We start from the raw sequence: 22,343 nt of genomic DNA, 5'->3' as shown, positions 1-22,343 counted from the left end.
ATATATATCTATCTAGATATATATCTATCTAGATATATATCTATCTATCTAGATATATATCTATCTAGATATATATCTATCTAGATATATATCTATATATCTATCTATATAGATAGATATATATCTAGATATCTTATATATAGATATAGATATAGATAGATAGATATATATATAGAGAGATAGCTATCTATATAGCTATCTCTCATATATATCTATCTATATATATATCTATCTATCTATCTATATATCTATATATCTAACTTTATATATATATATATATATATATATATATATATAGATAGATAGATAGAGATATATATATATATATCTATATATATATCTATATATATATATATATAGAGAGATAGAGATATAGATAGCTAACTTTACATATATATATATATATATAGAGATAGATATATAGATAGCTATCTATATCTATATATCTAACTTTACATTAAAAAAAAATCCAAGATGGCGCTGCAGTAGGACGTGTGTGTTTGTCTGTCTTATCCCATGTAAATAGCCGGTCTTTCTCGTATATATATATATATACGAGAAAGACCGGCTATTTACATGGGATAAGACAGACAAACACACACGTCCTACTGCAGCGCCATCTTGGATTTTTTTTTAATGTAAAGTTCATGAATGGCCTAGTGAAAGACTTAAACCCGATTTGAGATGTTGTGGCTGGACCTGAAACGAGCAGTTCATGCTCGAAAACCGACATGTTGCTGATTTACAGCAGTTCTGCATGGAAGAGTAGGCCAAAATTCCTCAGACGTGAGAGACTGATTAACAACTACAGGAAGTGGTTGGTTGCAGTCATTGCAGCTAAAGGTGGAACAACCAGTTATTGAGAGTAAAGGGGACAAATACTTTTTCACACAGGAGCGCTGGTGTTGCATATCTTTATAAAATAAATGTAATAAGTATTCAAATGTTGTGCTATCTATCTCTGTCCTTCCTCCTCACAACACTGTATCTCTGATGTTTATCTCCTTCTCTACCCAGGTTGGAGGTCCAGGCGGACGTTCAGAAGGAGCAGGGTAGTCTGAGTGGGGAGTCAGCCAACGTCAGCTTGGGGACAATCAGTGACAACACCAGCACCAAAGCGATGGCTGGATCCATTCTCAACTACATGCCTCTGGACAGGTCAGCACTGTTCAGTTGTGGTAGTTGACATTTGTTGTCGTCTTCACCACTAGATGGTTTTGCACGGTCCCCATGTACTACTGTCCCTATATGATCACCAATAATAACCTATCTTGTTGTCATGGTTACAGAGAGGGTAGTCTGGAGGTGGACATGGAGGGGAAGCAGGAGAAGAAGCTCCATCACCATAGCAACAGCAGCAGCCTGGACGACGCCAGCGGCGAGGGGAGAGGGGTGGGGGCTTGTCCCTCCGGCTACCCCCATGAGTCTCGCTCCTCCAAATGGGTGAAGGACCCCTCTTCCTCGGGGGGTAAGAAGAGCAAGAGCAAGCTGAGGACTAAGAAGACCAGCGGAGGAACTAAGATCCAGGAGACTCGCGAGGACATGGATGCTCAGCTCCTAGAGCAGCGCAGCACTAACTCCTCAGAGTTCGACTCCCCCTCCCTCAGCGGCTCCCTGCCCTCTGTAGCAGACTCCCACTGCAGCCACTTATCAGAGTTCAGCTGCTCTGATCCTGAGACCTCCAGACCTCCTCCTCTCACCCCCTGCTGCATTGACCTCCACCCCCAACGGCCCCTCACCTCCCTGGGAACAGACCTGGTCACCGTCACCCCCCTGCCGGAGGTGGAGAACGACCATCTGGAGAACTGTCCCGCTGCATCCCACTCCTCTTCCTCCTCGGCCCCCGTCTACACAGAAGGAGGGTTAGGAGGAGGAGGAATGCTCCTCTACATCGCCGAGGAGAGCTTAGGGCTAATGAGGACGACGCAGGAGGAGCTGGACTCCCTCGCGGTGGAGGAGGTCCTGAAGGAGACCAATAACAACATGTTGGACGGAGGTGTCGTCTCCCAGCAGCCTTCCAGCCCTGTGAGGAGTGGCTGCATTCAGACTGAGATATAAACTCTCCTGACTGACTTGGCTGGCTGGCTGGCTGGCTGGCTGGCTGACTGGCTGACTGACTGACTGGCTGACTCCAGACTGACCTAATGTTTATGCCAGCTTTTTCACAGCTAACCTGAAATCCACTTCTGTCTCTGAGTGATGCAAGCTCGCTTTATGGAAGAGTAGAGAGAAAGATAGGACAGGAGGAGAGGTGTTTGTCTAATGATTGTGTTTTATCCATGTCTGCTAATATGGAAGATGAATTAATGTGATGGTTGAGGGTAGACTGGGTAGTGATACAGGTGGATGAATAAGGTAGACTGGGTAGTGATACAGGTGGATGAATAAGGTAGTGATACAGGTGGATGAATAAGGTAGTGATACAGATGGATGAATTATGTAGACTGGGTAGTGATACAGGTGGATGAATAAGGTAGTGATACAGGTGAATGAATAAGGTAGTGATACAGGTGGATGAATAAGGTAGTGATACAGGTGGATGAATAAGGTAGACTGGGTAGTGATACAGGTGGATGAATAAGGTAGATTGGGTAGTGATACAGGTGGATGAATAAGGTAGATTGGGTAGTGATACAGGTGGATGAATAAGGTAGACTGGGTAGTGATACAGGTGGATAAATTAGGTAGACTGGGTAGTGATACAGGTGGATGAATAAGGTAGTGATACAGGTGGGTGAATAAGGTAGACTGGGTAGTGATACAGGTGGATGAATAAGGTAGATTGGGTAGTGATACAGGTGGATGAATAAGGTAGACTGGGTAGTGATACAGGTGGATGAATAAGGTAGACTGGGTAGTGATACAGGTGGATGAATAAGGTAGTGATACAGGTGGATGAATAAGGTAGACTGGGTAGTGATACAGGTGGATAAATAAGGTAGTGATACAGGTGGATGAATAAGGTAGACTGGGTAGTGATACAGGTGGGTGAATAAGGTAGTGATACAGGTGGATGAATAAGGTAGTGATACAGGTGGATGAATAAGGTAGTGATACAGGTGGGTGAATATGGTAGTGATACAGGTGTATGAATAAGGTAGATTGGGTAGTGATACAGGTGGATAAATAACGTAGACTGGGTAGTGATACAGGTGGATGAATAAGGTAGACTGGGTAGTGATACAGGTGGATGAATAAGGTAGACTGGGTAGTGATACAGGTGGATGAATAAGGTAGACTGGGTAGTGATACAGGTGGATGAATAAGGTAGATTGGGTAGTGATACAGGTGGATGAATAAGGTAGATTGGGTAGTGATACAGGTGGATGAATAAGGTAGACTGGGTAGTGATACAGGTGGATAAATTAGGTAGACTGGGTAGTGATACAGGTGGATGAATAAGGTAGTGATACAGGTGGGTGAATAAGGTAGACTGGGTAGTGATACAGGTGGATGAATAAGGTAGATTGGGTAGTGATACAGGTGGATGAATAAGGTAGACTGGGTAGTGATACAGGTGGATGAATAAGGTAGACTGGGTAGTGATACAGGTGGATGAATAAGGTAGTGATACAGGTGGATGAATAAGGTAGACTGGGTAGTGATACAGGTGGATAAATAAGGTAGTGATACAGGTGGATGAATAAGGTAGACTGGGTAGTGATACAGGTGGGTGAATAAGGTAGTGATACAGGTGGATGAATAAGGTAGTGATACAGGTGGATGAATAAGGTAGTGATACAGGTGGGTGAATATGGTAGTGATACAGGTGGATGAATAAGGTAGTGATACAGGTGGATGAATAAGGTAGTGATACAGGTGGGTGAATATGGTAGTGATACAGGTGTATGAATAAGGTAGATTGGGTAGTGATACAGGTGGATAAATAACGTAGACTGGGTAGTGATACAGGTGGATGAATAAGGTAGACTGGGTAGTGATACAGGTGGATGAATAAGGTAGACTGGGTAGTGATACAGGTGGATGAATAAGGTAGTGATACAGGTGGATGAATAAGGTAGTGATACAGGTGGATGAATAAGGTAGTGATACAGGTGGATGAATAAGGTAGTGATACAGGTGGATGAATAAGGTAGACCGGCTATAGGGAGGGAGAAAGCTGTCCTACTGGTTTAAGGGTTTTATTCTGTATGGGAAGTCTTGATTATATCTCGTGTCCGGAGGGTTTTTGGTCGGCGGTAACATTTAGATGGACCAAGGCCCATAGAAAGTTCCAGTTAAATGTATGAGGACAGAGGACGAGGTGTATCAGTGTTCTATACCAGCCTTCACATGGGGACAGATTCTCCAGAAGGCCACACGACTGTCCATCCAGGAAGCTTCATTGGATCAGACCCAAAACAAACCCCGTCTCAGGTGCCATCCTATTCACCATGTACTGCGTTACTAGATGAGTAGGGTTCCATTTGACACACAGACTTCTACATAGTAGTAATGCTATTTCTGTGCCAGCCAGCCAGCCAGCCAGCCATCACACCACAGCGTAAAGCATTGTCAAGCTTCAGTTCTAATATAAACCGGTCAATGAAAAGATCAAACTGACCTAAGAGGGACCAGTCAATAAGTCATTTTTATTTTTCCGTGATGATTCTATAAAAATGAATATTACTTTTAAGATGTTGATTAATTTTGTTCTGTAGTCTAGTATTTGATTTTCCATGTTGAACCTTGTGCTGGGTCAGATCCTGTGTTTGGGGGGTGGGGGAAGGAAGAGTCAACCAATTTAACCCTTTTGTCTTCTTAAACAACACAGATTTTAACTGTCAGGATTGGATTTACAATATAAGTAAATATTCCAGAAAGAATCAGGCCTGAAGAGTTGATCTGGATCATCATCAGTAGGATGAAAACAGTGATCGTTAAGATGTTGAGACTCTTCATTCTGTTATAAATGTAGATCACTTCTAATTAAAATTGGTGATTTAAGCCCGAGTTCATGATCTGTGCTGTCTTCAAGTCGTAGGTCACCAGTTGGAGGACAAGCCAGGCTCACGGTGACGTATTCAGGTCCTTTCAAACGCCTCTCCATTCAGACCATGCAAATGAGGATTTTTCTACCTATGTTGCCTTTTGAGAAATCTGCTTCTGTCTGTTTGCACCTCATCCTGTCTCTTCAAAAGAGACACGACTGTCCCATTGCCTGTGTAGTGCACTACTATGGGCCCTGGTCACTATATAGGGAATAGGGTGCCATTTGGGACGCAACCAAAGAAATGTAGAGAAAAGCAGAATGTCTAAGTGTTGTTATCGCTACAGATCCCATCATTATTGTGTTTAACAAGTCAAGATGCTAACCATCCAGTCAGCATTGTGTTTAACAAGTCAAGATGCTAACCATCCATTCAGCATTGTGTTTAACAAGTCAAGATGCTAACCATCCCGTTAGCATTGTGTTTAACAAGTCAAGATGCTAACCATCCCGTTAGCATTGTGTTTAACAAGTCAAGATGCTAACCATCCCGTCAGCATTGTGTTTAAAAAGTCAAGATGCTAACCATCCCGTCAGCATTGTGTTTAACAAGTGGTCCATGATCTGATTAATGAGTAACATTCACCTCTATGAAATGCTTCAGCTGTACTGTTTCCTTTCACTTCACTGTAACGACAGTCTTCGGGACAGTCTACACTGTAACAACAGTCTTCGGGGGGGGGTATTTTTTGGCATGTTAGCACATGTTAAAATAAAACGATTCATCTTTGAACACGGAAAGTGAAACCCGGTAGGGTCGAGGCTTCGTTCATGTACCTGCGACTCTCAGAGCGCATGGATGTGTGCTCTAAACCAGGGAGATTCAAATCTTACCCTACGAGGTCTGTAGCCGGCTGGTTTCCTGTTCTACCTGATAATGAACTGCACCATCTGGTGTCCCAGGTCTAAATCAGTCCCTGATTAGAGAGGAACAATGGGAGGGGGGACTGGCTTGGCGGTCCAGAGTTACATTTTAGACCTCTAAACTAAAGGTTCACCCTGAACTGTTCATTTATCTGTTGTGGTGCTGCGCAACTACCAGTCTGGATTGATAACATGCCACATAACATGCGATTCTGTATGGTACTCTGAAAACCAGGCCTCATGTCTAATTCGTGTAGAGAGTTTACTACAGACCCTGGTTCAGCGGTCTAAGGCACTGCATCTCAGTGCTGGAGGCGTCACTACAGACCCTGGTTCAGCATCTCAGTGCTGGAGGCGTCACTACAGACCCTGGTTTGATTCCAGGCTGTATCACAACCGCCCGTGATTGGGAGTCCCGTAGGGCGGCGCACAATTGGCCCAGCGACGTCCAGGTTAGGGGAGGCCGGGGTAGGCTGTCATTGTAAATAAGAATTTGTTCATAACTGACTTGCCTAGTTCAATAAAAACTGTACACTTACGTTGCAATTATGTCTGAAAAATCGAATAGTTTTTTTGCATGAATGATGTCTTCATTGATTACACATGGAAATCATAGGTTTGTAATGTAAGCGTAATGTTACTCATGACTTCTAAGGGCAATATGAAACGCGTGTTTTGCTATTTGGTTTTAACATAATACAGTGAAAATATATTATGTTCACAATCCAAATGAATGCACAATGACAGGTTTTGAATGAAAGACTGGCTGCTTTACAAGTGTGATTAAAATAACTAGGCAACGGTGCCCCCTAATGGTTAACAAGATACATGACTCAATACAGGTCCTCGTGTAAAATACTCTGCAGTGCATCAAAGCAGCAGTTTATGATATACACGCAAGGATGTTATATTTCTCTGAGGTTCAGATTACACTTCCCAAATATATGGGTAAACCTGAATCTCGATAAGGCACACCACATCTCTCCCACATTGTGTTTCTAGAGCCTCTAATACCGCCTGTCTGCATAATCTGCAGTTAGTGGAAAGAAATCAAATACTTCTGCAAGAAAACTAGCAGCTTCTAAGATTTAGAATCATCCCAAATGGCACCCTATCCCCTATATAGTGCACTACATTAGACCAGGCCCTATAGAACCCTATCCCCTATGTAGTGCACTACATTTGATTAAAGCCCTATGGACCCTGGTCAATAGTGCACTTTATGGAGTCTGACCTCCTTTCTCTGCAGTGTGTTGCTGCAGGGAGTCTGAGCACGCCAAGGTAAAGAATGTATAACTGCAAGTCACTCTGGATAAGTATAGATGCAATGCAGCTTCTTACATGAAAGTCTATAGTCTCCAGAATGGAAATGAAGGAAGCAGCTGTCTGCTGTGAATTACTGAACAACACTCTGCCGTTGTCCCCACAATGCTTTAATGATGCTCTTTGAAGGCAGATGGGGTCAGAACCGGCCAGAGTCCAACATCCAGCGTAGTTCATGTCAACTCTGAGGGATGATGAGGCCTGAACAGCCTTCCCTGTCGCCACTCCCAGGTCTTCATCAACCTCCTATACAGTCTTTCTGTGGCAGTCTCATCTCTGACATCAACCCTGAGGTGGAATAGACTTCAGTCTCATCTCTGACATCAACCCTGAGGTGGAATAATCATAGTAGTTGTCGAGGGTGCAACAAGTCAGTAACACAAGAGTAAGTGTCAGTTGGCATTTTCATAGCCGATCTTTGAGAGTATCTCTACCGTTCCTGCTGTCTCTAGAGAGTTGAAAACAGCAGGTCTGGGACAGGTAGCACATCCGGTGAATAGGTCAGGGTTCCAGCAGGTCTGGGATACCTGGGATAGGATAAAGTAATCCTTCTAACCCCCACCAAAAGATTTAGATGCACTATTGTAAAGTGGTTGTTCCACTGGATATCATAAGGTGAATGCACCAATTTGTAAGTCGCTCTGGATAAGAGCGTCTGCTAAATGACTTAAATGTAAATGTAAATGAATAGACTTCAGTCTCATCTCTGACTGGTAGAGGGATGACATCACATCTCGTATCAAATGTTATTTGTCACATGCCCCGAATACAACAAGTGTAGACTTTACCGTGAAATGCTTACTTACAAGCCCTTAACCAACAGTGCAGTTACAATTTAGTCATTTAGCAGACGCTCTTATCCAGAGCGACTTACAGTAGTGAATGTATACATTTTTTTTCTGTGCTGGCCCCCCGTGGGAATCAAACCCACAACCCTGGTGTTGCAAACACCATGCTCTACCAACTGAGCTACAGGGAAGTCACAGTTCAAGAAGAAGAAAATATTTACCAAGTAGACTAAAGTAAAAAAATATATAAAAAGTAACATTACAATAATGAGGCTATATACAGGGGGTACAGGTTAGTAATGAGGCTATATACAGGGGGTACAGGTTAGTAATGAGGCTATATACAGGGGTACAGGTTAGTAATGAGGCTATATACAGGGGGTACAGGTTAGTAATGAGACTATATACAGGTTAGTAATGAGGCTATATACAGGGGGTACAGGTTAGTAATGAGGCTATATACAGGGGGTACAGGTTAGTAATGAGGCTATATACAGGGGGTACAGGTTAGTAATGAGGCTATATACAGGGGGTACAGGTTAGTAATGAGGCTATATACAGGTTAGTAATGAGGCTATATACAGGGGGTACAGGTTAGTAATGAGGCTATATACAGGGGGTACAGGTTAGTAATGAGACTATATACAGGGGTACAGGTTAGTAATGAGGCTATATACAGGGGGTACATGTTAGTAATGAGGCTATATACAGGTTAGTAATGAGGCTATATACAGGGGGTACAGGTTAGTAATGAGACTATATACAGGGGGTACAGGTTAGTAATGAGGCTATGTACAGGTTAGTAACGAGGCTATATACAGGGGTACAGGTTAGTAACGAGGCTATATACAGGGGGTACAGGTTAGTAACGAGGCTATATACAGGGGGTACAGGTTAGTAACGAGGCTATATACAGGGGGTACAGGTTAGTACTGAGGCTATATACAGGGGGTACCGGTACTGAGTCAGTCTGAGGGGGTACAGGTTAGTAACGAGGCTATATACAGGGGGTACTGGTTAGTAATGAGGCTATATACAGGGGGTACCGGTACCGAGTCAGTGTGAGGGGGTACAGGTTAGTTAAGGTAAGGGGTAGGGGTGAAGTGACTATGCATAGATAATAAACAGCAAGTAGCAGCAGTGTAAAAACCAAAGGGGGATGTGTGTCAATGTAAATAGTTCAGTGGCCATTTTATTAATTGTTCAGCAGTCTAATGGCTTGGTGGGTAGAAGCTGTTAAGGAGCCTTTTTGTCCTAGACTTGGCGCGCCGGTACTGCTTGCCGTGCTGTAGCAGAGAAAACAATCTTTGACTTGGGTGACTGGAGTCTGACAATTTTATGGGCTTTCCTCCTATTATATAGGTCCTGGATGGCAGGAAGCTCGGCCCCAGTTATGCACTGGGCCGTTTGCACTACCCTCTGTAGCGCCTTAGTCAGTTGCCGTACCAGGCGGTGATGCAACCAGTCAGGATGCTCTCGATGGTGCAGCTGTAGAACTTTGAGGATCTGGGGACACTGAGGGGGAAAAGGTTTTGTCGTTCCTGCTTCACGGCTGTCTTGGTGTGTTTGAACCATGATAGATTGTTTACGTGGACACCAGGGAACTTGAAACTCTCGGCCCGCTCAACTACAGCCCCGTTGATAATGGGGGCCTGTTCGGCCCGCCTTTTCCTGTAGTCCACGATCAGCTCCTTTTGTCTTGCTCACATTGAGGGAGAGGTTGTTGTCCTGGCACCACACTGCCAGTTCACTGACCCCCTTATAGGCTGTCTCATTGTTGTCGGTGATCAGGCCTACCACTGTTGTCGTCAGAGTCGTGTTTGGTCACGGAGTACAGGAGGGGACTAAGCACGCACCCCGAGGAGGATCAGTGTGGCAGGCGTGTTGTTACCTACCCTCACCACCTGGGGGTGGCCCGTCAAGAGGTCCAGGATCCAGTTGCAGAGGGAGGTGTTTAGTCCTAGGGTCCTTAGCTTAGTGATGAGCTTCGTGGGCACTATGGTGTTGAACGCTGAGCTGTAGTCAATGAACAACATTCTCACATAGGTGTTCCTTTTGTTCAGGTGGAAAAGGGACGGGTGGATTGAGATTGCGTCATCTGTTGGGGCGGTGTGCAAATTGGAGTGGGTTTCTGGCATAATGGTGTTGTGAGCCATGACCAGCCTTTCAAAGCACTTCATGGCTACAGACGTGAGTGCTACGGGGCGGTAATCATTTAGGCAGGTTACCTTAGTGTTCTTGGGCACAGGGACTATGGTGGTCTGCTTGAAACATGTTGGTATTACAGACTCAGTCAGGGACAGGTTGAAAATTTCAGTGAAGACACTTGTCAGTTGGTCAGCGCATGCTCGCAGTACACGTCCTGGTAATCTGTCTGGCCCTGCGGCCTTGTGAATGTTGACCTGTTTAAAGGTCTTACTCACATCGGTTACCGAGAGCGTTATCACACAGTCATCCAGAACAGCTGGTGCTCTCATGCATGCTTCAGTGTTGCTTGCCTTGAAGTTAGCATAAAAGGCATTTGGCTCGCGTCACTGGGCAGCTCGCATCGGGGTTTCCCTTTGTAGTCCGTAAGTTTTCAAGCCCTGCCACATCCGACGAGCGTCAGAGCCGGTGTAGTAGGATTCAATCTTATTCCTGTGTTGATGCTTTGCTTGTTTGATGGTTCATCTGAGGGCAGAGCGAGATTTCTGATAGGTGTCCGAATTAGTGTGCCGCTCCTTGTAAGTGGCAGCTCTACCCTTTAGCTCGATGAGGATGTTGCCTGTAATCTATGGCTTCTGGTTGGGATATGTACGTACGGTCACTGTGGGGACGACGTCATCGATGCACTTATTGGGGCGGTAGTTAACCTAGTGGTTAGAGCGTTGGACTAGTAACCGAAAGATTGCAAGATCGAATCCCCGAGCTGACAAGGTACAAATGTCGTTCTGCCCCTGAACAAGGCAGTTAACCCACTGTTCCTAGGCCGTCATTGAAAATAAGAATTTGTTCTTAACTGACTTGCCTAGTTAAATAATGACATAACACTACATGTTCATTGAGTTGCCAATCTGATCTCCCTGGTAAAAAATAGTTTCAAGTTGTATTAGTTGTACAGTATACCACGCGTATCGGGAAAATACATCGTCCAACGAGATGCTTATTAGCAGGTTCCTTAATTACAATAAGAAATGATAAAATATAAGAATACGAACATAAAGTAAATGGCTCAGTTTAATAGAATAAACATAATTATAATGTCGGAAGGCACAATTTACAGTCCAATATTGGATGGATTCCACGTGTAAATATTGGACTATAAATTGTGCAGTGTATTAAGAGTCTGGTAGCACAGAATAAGTTAGAGGAACTTATTCAAGAAAGATCCAGTGTAATATATTATGGAATAAAGCAAACTGGATGGAATATGGAGAAAAATGCACCAAATTAATTTTCAATCTTCACTATAGAAATGCTACCAATGGAGTCACACATGATTCACCGAATGAGGAAGTAAAGTACTTTAAGAATATGTTTTCGTTTCAGTCTCCATCTGAAACTAATTGTATGGATTTCTTTCCCTAATAATAATGTAAAATTAACATCTGTACAGAAAGACTCATGTGAAGGCCAAATTACAGAGGAGGAACTTCTTGATGCAATTAAAGCCTTTAAGGATGGGAAAACTCCAGGGCTGGATGGCATACCAGTGGAGGTATAGCAAACTGTTTTTGATATACTCAGAGGACCATTATTAGCATGTTTTAACCACTCCTATATAAAAGGTCTGATATCATTATTACTGAAACAGGACCCAAGTGGTACAGTTGAAGTCAGAAGTTTACATACACCTTAGACAAATAAATTTAAACTCAGTTTCATAATTCTTGACATTTAATCCTAGTAAAAATTCTGTTTTAGGTCAGTTAGGATCACCACTTTATTTTAAGAATGTGAAATGTCAGAATAATAGTAGAGAGAATGATTTATTTCAGCTTTTATTTCTTTCATCACATTCCCAGTGGGTCAGACGTTTACATACACTCAATTAGTATTTGGTAGCATTGCCTTTAAATTGTTTAACTTGGGTCAAACGTTTTGGGTAGCCTTCCACAAGCTTCCCACAATAAATTGGGTGAATCTTGGCCATTCCTCTAGACAGAGCTGGTGTAACTGAGTCAGGTTTGTAGGCCTCCTTGCTCGCACACGCTTTTTCAGTTCTGCCCATGAATTTTCTATAGGATTGAGGTCAGTGTTTTTGTGATGGCCACTCCAATACCTTGACTTTGTTGTCCTTAAGCCATTTTGCCACAACTTTGGAACTATGCTTGGGGTCGTTGTCCATTTGGAAGACCCATTTGTGACCAAGCTTTAACTTCCTGACTGATGTCTTGATGTTGCTTCAATATATCCATATAAATTGTCATGCCTCATGATGCCATCTATTTTGTGAAGTGCCTCATGATGCCATCTATTTTGTGAAGTGCACCAGTCCCTCCTGCAGCAAAGCACCCCCACAACATGATGCTGCCACCCCCGTGCTTCACGGTTGGGATGAGGTTCTTCGGCTTGCAAGCCTCCCCCTTTTTCCTCTAAACATAACGATGGTCATTATGGCCAAACAGTTATAATTCTGTTTCCATCGATCATCCTTGATCTTTCTACAACTTGATTGGAGTCCACCTGTGGTAAATTTAAATTGATTGGACATGATTTGTAAAGGCACACCTGTCTATAAGCTCCCACAGTTGACAGTGCATGTCAGAGCAAAAACCAAGCCATGAGGTCGAAGGAATTGTCCGTACAGCTCCGAAACATCTCTTCCTAGACCTGGCCAAACGGAGTAATCAGGGGAGAAGGACCTTGGTCAGAGAGGTGACCAAAAATCCAATGGTTACTCTGCAGAGATGGGAGAACCTTCCAGAAGTACAACCATCTCTGCAGCACTCCCCCAATCAGGCCTTTATGGTAGAGTGGCCTGACGGAAGCCACTTCTTAGTAAAAAGCAAGACCGCCCGCTTGGAGTTTGCCAAAAGGCACCTAAAGACTCTGACCACGAGAAACAAGATTCTCTGGTCTGATGAAACCAAGATTGAACTATTTTGCCAAGCATCACTTCTGGAGGAAACCTGCCACCATCCCAAGCATGGTGGCATTTTTCAGCGGCAGGGACTGGGAGACTAGTCTGGATCAAAGGAAAGATGAACAGATCAAAGTACAGAGAGATCCTTGATGAAAACCTGCTCCAGGACCTCAGACTGGGTCAAGGTTCACCTTCCAACAGGATAACGACCCTAAGCACACAGCCAAGACAATGAAGGAATGGCTTCGGGACAAGTCTCTGAATGCCCATGTTTATCAATAACTGGAAGAAGAATTTTCATAAATCTGGATGCTCATTAATCACATCAGACCAACAAATATTTTTAACATCCACATGTCACAGCAAAATATTTGGTATGATCTGTTATACACAACAGGCACTGGTTACACATTAGGCACTGGTTAAACATTACAGGGATATGGCTCTGAATATATACACCTCCCCCATAAACATTACAGGGATATGGCTCTGAATATATACAGCAACACCTCCCCTATAAACATTACAGGGATATGGCTCTGAATATATACACCTCCCCATAAACATTACAGGGATATGACTCTGAATATATACAGCAACACCTCCCCCATAAACATTACAGGGATATGGCTCTGAATATATACAGCAACACCTCCCCTATAAACATTACAGGGATATGGCTCTGAATATATACACCTCCCCCATAAACATTACAGGGATATGGCTCTGAATATATACACCTCCCCCATAAACATTACAGGGATATGGCTCTGAATATATACACCTCCCCCATAAACATTACAGGGATATGGCTCTGAATATATACACCTCCCCCATAAACATTACAGGGATATGGCTCTGAATATATACACCTCCCCCATAAACATTACAGGGATATGGCTCTGAATATATACACCTCCCCCATAAACATTACAGGGATATGGCTCTGAATATATACACCTCCCCATAAACATTACAGGGATATGGCTCTGAATATATACACCTCCCCCATAAACATTACAGGGATATGGCTCTGAATATATACACCTCCCCCATAAACATTACAGGGATATGGCTCTGAATATATACACCTCCCCCATAAACATTACAGGGATATGGCTCTGAATATATACACCTCCCCATAAACATTACAGGGATATGGCTCTGAATATATACACCTCCCCATAAACATTACAGGGATATGGCTCTGAATATATACTCCTCCCCCATAAACATTACAGGGATATGGCTCTGAATATATACAGCAACACCTCCCCCATAAACATTACAGGGATATGGCTCTGAATATATACACCTCCCCCATAAACATTACAGGGATATGGCTCTGAATATATACACCTCCCCCATAAACATTACAGGGATATGGCTCTGAATATATACAGCAACACCTCCCCTATAAACATTACAGGGATATGGCTCTGAATATATACACCTCCCCCATAAACATTACAGGGATATGGCTCTGAATATATACAGCAACACCTCCCCTATAAACATTACAGGGATATGGCTCTGAATATATACACCTCCCCTATAAACATTACAGGGATATGGCTCTGAATATATACACCTCCCCATAAACATTACAGGGATATGGCTCTGAATATATACACCTCCCCCATAAACATTACAGGGATATGGCTCTGAATATATACACCTCCCCCATAAACATTACAGGGATATGGCTCTGAATATATACAGCAACACCTCCCCTATAAACATTACAGGGATATGGCTCTGAATATATACACCTCCCCCATAAACATTACAGGGATATGGCTCTGAATATATACACCTCCCCCATAAACATTACAGGGATATGGCTCTGAATATATACACCTCCCCATAAACATTACAGGGATATGGCTCTGAATATATACACCTCCCCCATAAACATTACAGGGATATGGCTCTGAATATATACACCTCCCCCATAAACATTACAGGGATATGGCTCTGAATATATACACCTCCCCCATAAACATTACAGGGATATGGCTCTGAGTATATACACCTCCCCCATAAACATTACAGGGATATGGCTCTGAATATATACAGCAACACCTCCCCTATAAACATTACAGGGATATGGCTCTGAATATATACACCTCCTTCATAAACATTACAGGGATATGGCTCTGAATATATACAGCAACACCTCCCCCATAAACATTACAGGGATATGGCTCTGAATATATACACCTCCCCCATAAACATTACAGGGATATGGCTCTGAATATATACACCTCCCCCATAAACATTACAGGGATATGGCTCTGAATATATACAGCAACACCTCCCCTATAAACATTACAGGGATATGGCTCTGAATATATACACCTCCCCCATAAACATTACAGGGATATGGCTCTGAATATATACAGCAACACCTCCCCTATAAACATTACAGAGATATGGCTCTGAATATATACACCTCCCCCATAAACATTACAGGGATATGGCTCTGAATATATACACCTCCCCCATAAACATTACAGGGATATGGCTCTGAATATATACACCTCCCCCATAAACATTACAGGGATATGGCTCTGAATATATACACCTCCCCCATAAACATTACAGGGATATGGCTCTGAATATATACAGCAACACCTCCCCCATAAACATTACAGGGATATGGCTCTGAATATATACACCTCCCCCATAAACATTACAGGGATATAGCTCTGAATATATACAGCAACACCTCCCCTATAAACATTACAGGGATATGGCTCTGAATATATACACCTCCCCCATAAACATTACAGGGATATGGCTCTGAATATATACAGCAACACCTCCCCCATAAACATTACAGGGATATGGCTCTGAATATATACACCTCCCCCATAAACATTACAGGGATATGGCTCTGAATATATACACCTCCCCCATAAACATTACAGGGATATGGCTCTGAATATATACACCTCCCCCATAAACATTACAGGGATATGGCTCTGAATATATACAGCAACACCTCCCCCATAAACATTACAGGGATATGGCTCTGAATATATACACCTCCCCCATAAACATTACAGGGATATGGCTCTGAGTATATACACCTCCCCCATAAACATTACAGGGATATGGCTCTGAATATATACAGCAACACCTCCCCTATAAACATTACAGGGATATGGCTCTGAATATATACACCTCCTTCATAAACATTACAGGGATATGGCTCTGAATATATACAGCAACACCTCCCCCATAAACATTACAGGGATATGGCTCTGAATATATACACCTCCCCCATAAACATTACAGGGATATGGCTCTGAATATATACACCTCCCCCATAAACATTACAGGGATATGGCTCTGAATATATACAGCAACACCTCCCCTATAAACATTACAGGGATATGGCTCTGAATATATACACCTCCCCCATAAACATTACAGGGATATGGCTCTGAATATATACAGCAACACCTCCCCTATAAACATTACAGAGATATGGCTCTGAATATATACACCTCCCCCATAAACATTACAGGGATATGGCTCTGAATATATACACCTCCCCCATAAACATTACAGGGATATGGCTCTGAATATATACACCTCCCCCATAAACATTACAGGGATATGGCTCTGAATATATACACCTCCCCCATAAACATTACAGGGATATGGCTCTGAATATATACAGCAACACCTCCCCCATAAACATTACAGGGATATGGCTCTGAATATATACACCTCCCCCATAAACATTACAGGGATATGGCTCTGAATATATACAGCAACACCTCCCCTATAAACATTACAGGGATATGGCTCTGAATATATACACCTCCCCCATAAACATTACAGGGATATGGCTCTGAATATATACAGCAACACCTCCCCCATAAACATTACAGGGATATGGCTCTGAATATATACACCTCCCCCATAAACATTACAGGGATATGGCTCTGAATATATACACCTCCCCCATAAACATTACAGGGATATGGCTCTGAATATATACACCTCCCCCATAAACATTACAGGGATATGGCTCTGAATATATACAGCAACACCTCCCCCATAAACATTACAGGGATATGGCTCTGAATATATACACCTCCCCATAAACATTACAGGGATATGGCTCTGAATATATACACCTCCCCCATAAACATTACAGGGATATGGCTCTGAATATATACACCTCCCCCATAAACATTACAGGGATATGGCTCTGAATATATACACCTCCCCCATAAACATTACAGGGATATGGCTCTGAATATATACACCTCCCCCATAAACATTACAGGGATATGGCTCTGAATATATACAGCAACACCTCCCCCATAAACATTACAGGGATATGGCTCTGAATATATACAGCAACACCTCCCCCATAAACATTCCTGTCTCTTCTATAGATGTTATATTCTTGTACTGCTACTGCTGTATCATCAAATGAATTATCTAAGTGAATCTCAAATGGCTAATATGATTATCTGATGTTAGCAAGTTATTGATTTCATGAACCTTATTTCTAAGGCTACATATATTAATATGGACTATGTTCAGCCCTTTCCTGGGTAGCTTATCAGAGAGACATAATGTGGAAAAGATCAAACAAAGCAAGATAAAAAAAATACATTCAGCAGTCCATTAATCAATTGGCGTGTGTGTGTGTGTGTGTGTGTGTGTGCTGCGGGGTTGAAGCTAGACTTCCCAAGCCTGTCAAAAGTGTCATTTCTTTGAAAGAATAAAGAGTTGGTGACTTGTAATCAAATTTATTTACACTGTGACACCCAAAACAAACATAATAAGTCAATGTTGTCGTCAACTTCACCGAGCGTCAAACACAACCACTGGAGTCAGAGTCAAGGAATATCAACAAGAATGGAAAATATTATTTCAAAACATTTTTCGTATAGTAGAGTTTTGGCTTGTGTGCGAACCAGAACGGCTCATAGGAGCAGGAGCCTGTATCCTGTTTATGTAGCGTGAGGCAGCTTGATGCACAAGTACACCCCCTAGACAGGACGCTAGTCTATTACAGGGCATTTTTCTATAATGTACACTAATGAGTCCAGGGATTTTTCTGCCAAAGAAACCCTTGGGCGGGCCGCCTAAGCGTTTCATCGGCCACCCAAGTCCAAACTGCAAAAAAAAGTATTTACACACACTGAACAAAAATATAAAACGCAACATGTAAAGTGTTGGTCCCATGTTTCATGAACTGAAAAAAATTAATCCAACTTTTTTTGGAATGCACAAAAAGCTAAATTTCTCTCTAATTTTGTGCAAAAATGTGTTTACATCCCTTTTAGTTTGCATTTATCCTTTGCCATAATAATCCATCCACCTGACAGGTGTGGCATATCAAGAAGATGAATAAACAGTATGATAATTACACAGGTGCACCTTGTGCTGGTGACAATGAAAGACCACTTTAAAGTGCGCAGTTGTGTCACAACACCCTGACACAGATGTCTCTAGTTTTGAGGGTGCAACTGGCATGCTGATTACAGGAATGTCAACCAGAGCTGGCGCCAGAGAACGTAATGTTCTATTCTCTACTATTCTCTACTCCAACATCATTTTAGAGAATTCGGCAGTACGTCCAACCAGCCCAGAACCTTGTGTTACCACGCCAACCCAGAACCTCGTTACCACGCCAGCCCAGAACCTCGTGTTACCACGCCAGCCCAGATCCTCGTTATCACGCCAGCCCAGAACCTGAGGGTGGAGGGGGGCCTATATATTTTTTGTAATATAATCTTTGAGAACTAACAATCACCAAAATAAAAGCTAGACAGTCAGGGGAATTGTTAAATAATTTAACAGTATTGGTGTTGATAAGTTTGAGCAAAAGAACAGCATTAGCCATGACAAAATAGAATAGCAGGAAATTAACTTTACAACTGCATCTCGGCTCCATTGAAAATTGAATTGCAAGAAATGGGCTTAAAAAAAAATGCTACGAAACTTCAAATTCTCTAAAATTCAGCCGCGCCGACCGTACCCATTGCCAAACCCACCACCTTTATGATCCATAAAACCCTGGACTCACTCCTACAGAGGTTTCAGCACCAATTTCAAATCTGAATATATTTAAAAGGATACATCTCTTTGTTCTCTTCTTGTACATGATTCTGTATCCACACTCTCTGCATCGGATTGGATCACGAGCCTTAATTTCATTTTCAGTGTGGCATTCTGTTAGGAGAGAGAACATTTCAGCAGCTACTACATCAGACATAGTGGTAAGCATTCTGTTAGGCAGGAGCTCTAGTAGTACATCAATAATTCTGTAACATGCTGACCACACCGCTTGCGTTACGTGCGCGAGAGTTGCAAAATAAATGTACACCTATACATTATTCAATTACTTCATCGACGAGCGTTTGCGTAGCCAGGCGATAAAATAGAACTCGGTTTTATTTTATTTTGTTAGGCTTGATGTGCTGCAAGTCCAGCCTCTCCCATCTCCTCATTGGTTTTTAGCAGCATATCCCACGTGGGTGATTGAAAGGTGAACTGAGGTCCACACTCCAGTCCAGGTGGTAATGCACCTTAAAGTTGGTTGCCAACCGCCATATAAAGTCCAAAGAAGAAGATTCCTGAAGGAGGAGAGATTACTAGAAACAAATTCAATTTACCCTTTTATCTGAGGATTAATTGTCGGAGTAGAGGACCTTGTGCATTTCAGGTAAAATAACAACCCAATGTTTATATCCCAGGACAAATTAGCTAGCAACAGCAAGCTAGCTAAATGGCCATGAATATTTCTCGACCTGTCCCCAAATTAAAATAGTGGTTTCAGAGTTCGTTTTGACATTTCAATCTGCGAGTCCTGATCGCATCTGGTTTGGATGAACAAAATCAACATGTCTGTGATGGCGCTAGGGAAGGACACACGGTCCCTGGTCTCGTCAGCATGTAAGGCAGCCGCTGCAGTAGCACATCAATCATGTAGATACATATGTAGATATGGGTGAACAAAACCAGGGTACTGAAGGGCAAGTTAGGAAAAGTAACTAACAGTCTGAGTTACAGTACAAAGACAAAGCATGGATTTTTAGAAACAATTGTAAAATAGCACCCCAAACACACTGTGCCATGTACAACATTACAGTTTCCGAACAGAAGACATTACCCCCACATATGTAGATCATCGGCTGTTGCTTTGGGGGTTGCACGTCTTTCTGAGCGTCCATGCTTGAATCTGGAGAAAATCAGATTGAGACAGTATGACCAATTTATGCGCAACAGCCGAAACTGCATGGTTTATAAATGATATTGTTATGACTATCTAAAATAACTGGTTTGCTAAGTGACCCAAAAGCATAATTATCTCTCAACAATTTAGCCAAATATTACGATATTTAACTCCTGTCCTCTGTGATTTAGCCTTAGCTAGCTGCTAACTACATTTGAATGAATGGTTTCCTGGTATCATTAGCTGTTAGCTACTTAGCTACCGTTAGCTAAGGGCAGCAAACAGAACTACCCACAGGTAACCACTTTAAGCTACCATATAAAAATAATAACTGGGAAATATTGTAGCATGTTTAAACCCAATTCAGTATGAAATGGATAACCCACCGGTTTAATAAGTTGCTAAATAAGTGTATTTGTTTCTCTCATGGCAGGGTGCGTCGTAACGTGATTCTTGTTCTTTGTGGCTAGGTTGGCGGCTCCACCGCGCACAGCGCCCCCTGCTGTACTGAAGTGTTAGGTCAGTCACGGCCGACCCACATTCAATTCTTTCATTATTACTGCTCCTCTAAGAAAGTGAAAAAGAGCCCTAGACAACAAAAGACAGAGCCCTTTTGCTTGATTGATCAAGGACGTGATTCTTCATCTTCTTAGGTGGGGTTTAACCAACGTTATGGTGCATTATAACGGGGCGGCAGGTAGCCTAGTGGTTAGAGCATTGGGACAGTTTAAAAAAATAAATATTTAGAGAGCATAAAAGTAAATAAATACAGTAACCTAAAGGTTGCTATTATCGAATCCCCGAATTTACAAGGTAGAAATTTGTCATTCTTCCCCTGAACAAGGCAGTGTTCTTAGGCCGTCATTGTAAATAAGAAATTGTTCTTAACTGACTTGCCTAGTTAAATAAAGGTTAAATAAATAACATGTATTGCCACCTACTGGAGTGTAGGCCAGCCCCGTTGCGCTTAAAAATATATATAATCTAATGACGTTCTACTCAATATACTCTTTAAACTAATTCCCTGTATCCCCACCTTCACTGCCTGCTTCATTGCCTCACACCCACACTATGAGCACACACTATGAGCCGTCGGACTCATCGCCCCAACTCCCCCTTCCTCCCTAAACGTCAAATCAACATGTATTGGTCACATACACATGGTTAGCAGATGTTAATGCGAAATGCTTGTGCTTCTAGTTCCGACCGTGCAGTAATATCTAACAAATAATCTACCAATTCCACAACAACTATCTAATACACACATCTAAAGGGGTGAATGAGAATATGTACATAGGCAAGAATCACTTTATGCTCCTCCTCGCGTCCTTGCAATTTATCTTGTCCTTCCTCGGCACTCTACCGCCCAACTAGCGTTGGAAAATGTTGCTCTCCTCAAACTTCCTTTCTGCCTCCATTGACCTCTCGCTCCCCTTCAAACCCCACACACAATTTCTCTCCCGCTTTCTTTTTCTCTTTCCTGCTCCATACTTCCTTCACTATCTCTGACCAGTCACAGCACAGCCGAACCGTAACCACTATCTCTGACCAGTCACAGCACAGCTGAACCATAACCACTATCTCTGACCAGTCACAGCACAGCTGAACCATAACCACTATCTCTGACCAGTCACAGCACAGCACAGCCGAACCATAACCACTATCTCTGACCAGTCACAGCACAGCTGAACCATAACCACTATCTCTGACCAGTCACAGCACAGCACAGCACAGCCTAACCGTAACCACTATCTCTGACGAGTCACAGCACAGCAGAACCATAACCACTATCTCTGACCAGTCACAGCACAGCTGAACCATAACCACTATCTCTGACCAGTCACAGCACAGCACAGCCGAACCGTAACCACTATCTCTGACCAGTCACAGCACAGCAGAACCATAACCACTATCTCTGACCAGTCACAGCACAGCTGAACCGTAACCACTATCTCTGACCAGTCACAGCACAGCACAGCACAGCAGAACCATAACCACTATCTCTGACCAGTCACAGCACAGCCGAACCATAACCACTATCTCTGACCAGTCACAGCACAGCCGAACCGTAACCACTATCTCTGACCAGTCACAGCACGGCCG

At 42.7% G+C, this 22,343-nt stretch overlaps 2 protein-coding genes across 51 annotated transcripts in view; one reads left to right on the top strand and one right to left on the bottom strand.

Annotated features, from left to right (window-relative positions):
• The window catches only part of rnf19a (ring finger protein 19A, RBR E3 ubiquitin protein ligase), a 25,118-nt gene extending 20,165 nt beyond the window's left edge, over positions 1-4,953 (top strand). The window contains exons 8-13 of one of the 50 annotated variants that reach the window (XM_029736168.1): positions 1,018-1,158; positions 1,290-2,355; positions 2,499-2,535; positions 2,706-3,589; positions 3,624-3,769; positions 3,845-4,953. In XM_029736168.1, the coding sequence (XP_029592028.1) occupies positions 1,018-1,158; positions 1,290-2,058 (910 nt within the window). In that variant the 3' untranslated portion in view covers positions 2,059-2,355; positions 2,499-2,535; positions 2,706-3,589; positions 3,624-3,769; positions 3,845-4,953. Of the gene's footprint in view, positions 1-1,017; positions 1,159-1,289; positions 3,820-3,844 lie in introns of all 50 variants that reach the window. The other 49 variants (XM_029736161.1, XM_029736137.1, XM_029736151.1 and 46 more) reach the window with 49 other exon arrangements.
• A 12,839-nt stretch (positions 4,954-17,792) lies between these two features.
• On the bottom strand, positions 17,793-20,740 carry polr2k (RNA polymerase II, I and III subunit K). The gene is made up of 4 exons (XM_029736117.1): positions 20,627-20,740; positions 20,178-20,246; positions 19,145-19,237; positions 17,793-17,886 (listed from the first exon to the last, which is right to left on the bottom strand). The coding sequence occupies exons 2-4, from the start codon at positions 20,236-20,238 to the stop codon at positions 17,864-17,866; spliced, it is 177 nt and encodes a 58-aa protein (XP_029591977.1). The 5' UTR covers positions 20,239-20,246; positions 20,627-20,740; the 3' UTR covers positions 17,793-17,863.
• Positions 20,741-22,343: the final 1,603 nt, after the last annotated feature.

The sequence above is a fragment of the Salmo trutta genome, chromosome 36, assembly GCF_901001165.1.
Source record: "Salmo trutta chromosome 36, fSalTru1.1, whole genome shotgun sequence".
Classification (NCBI taxonomy): Eukaryota; Metazoa; Chordata; class Actinopteri; order Salmoniformes; family Salmonidae; genus Salmo; species Salmo trutta.
Note: the sequence above shows the minus strand (reverse complement) of the source record. Positions and strands in the feature narration are given on the sequence as shown.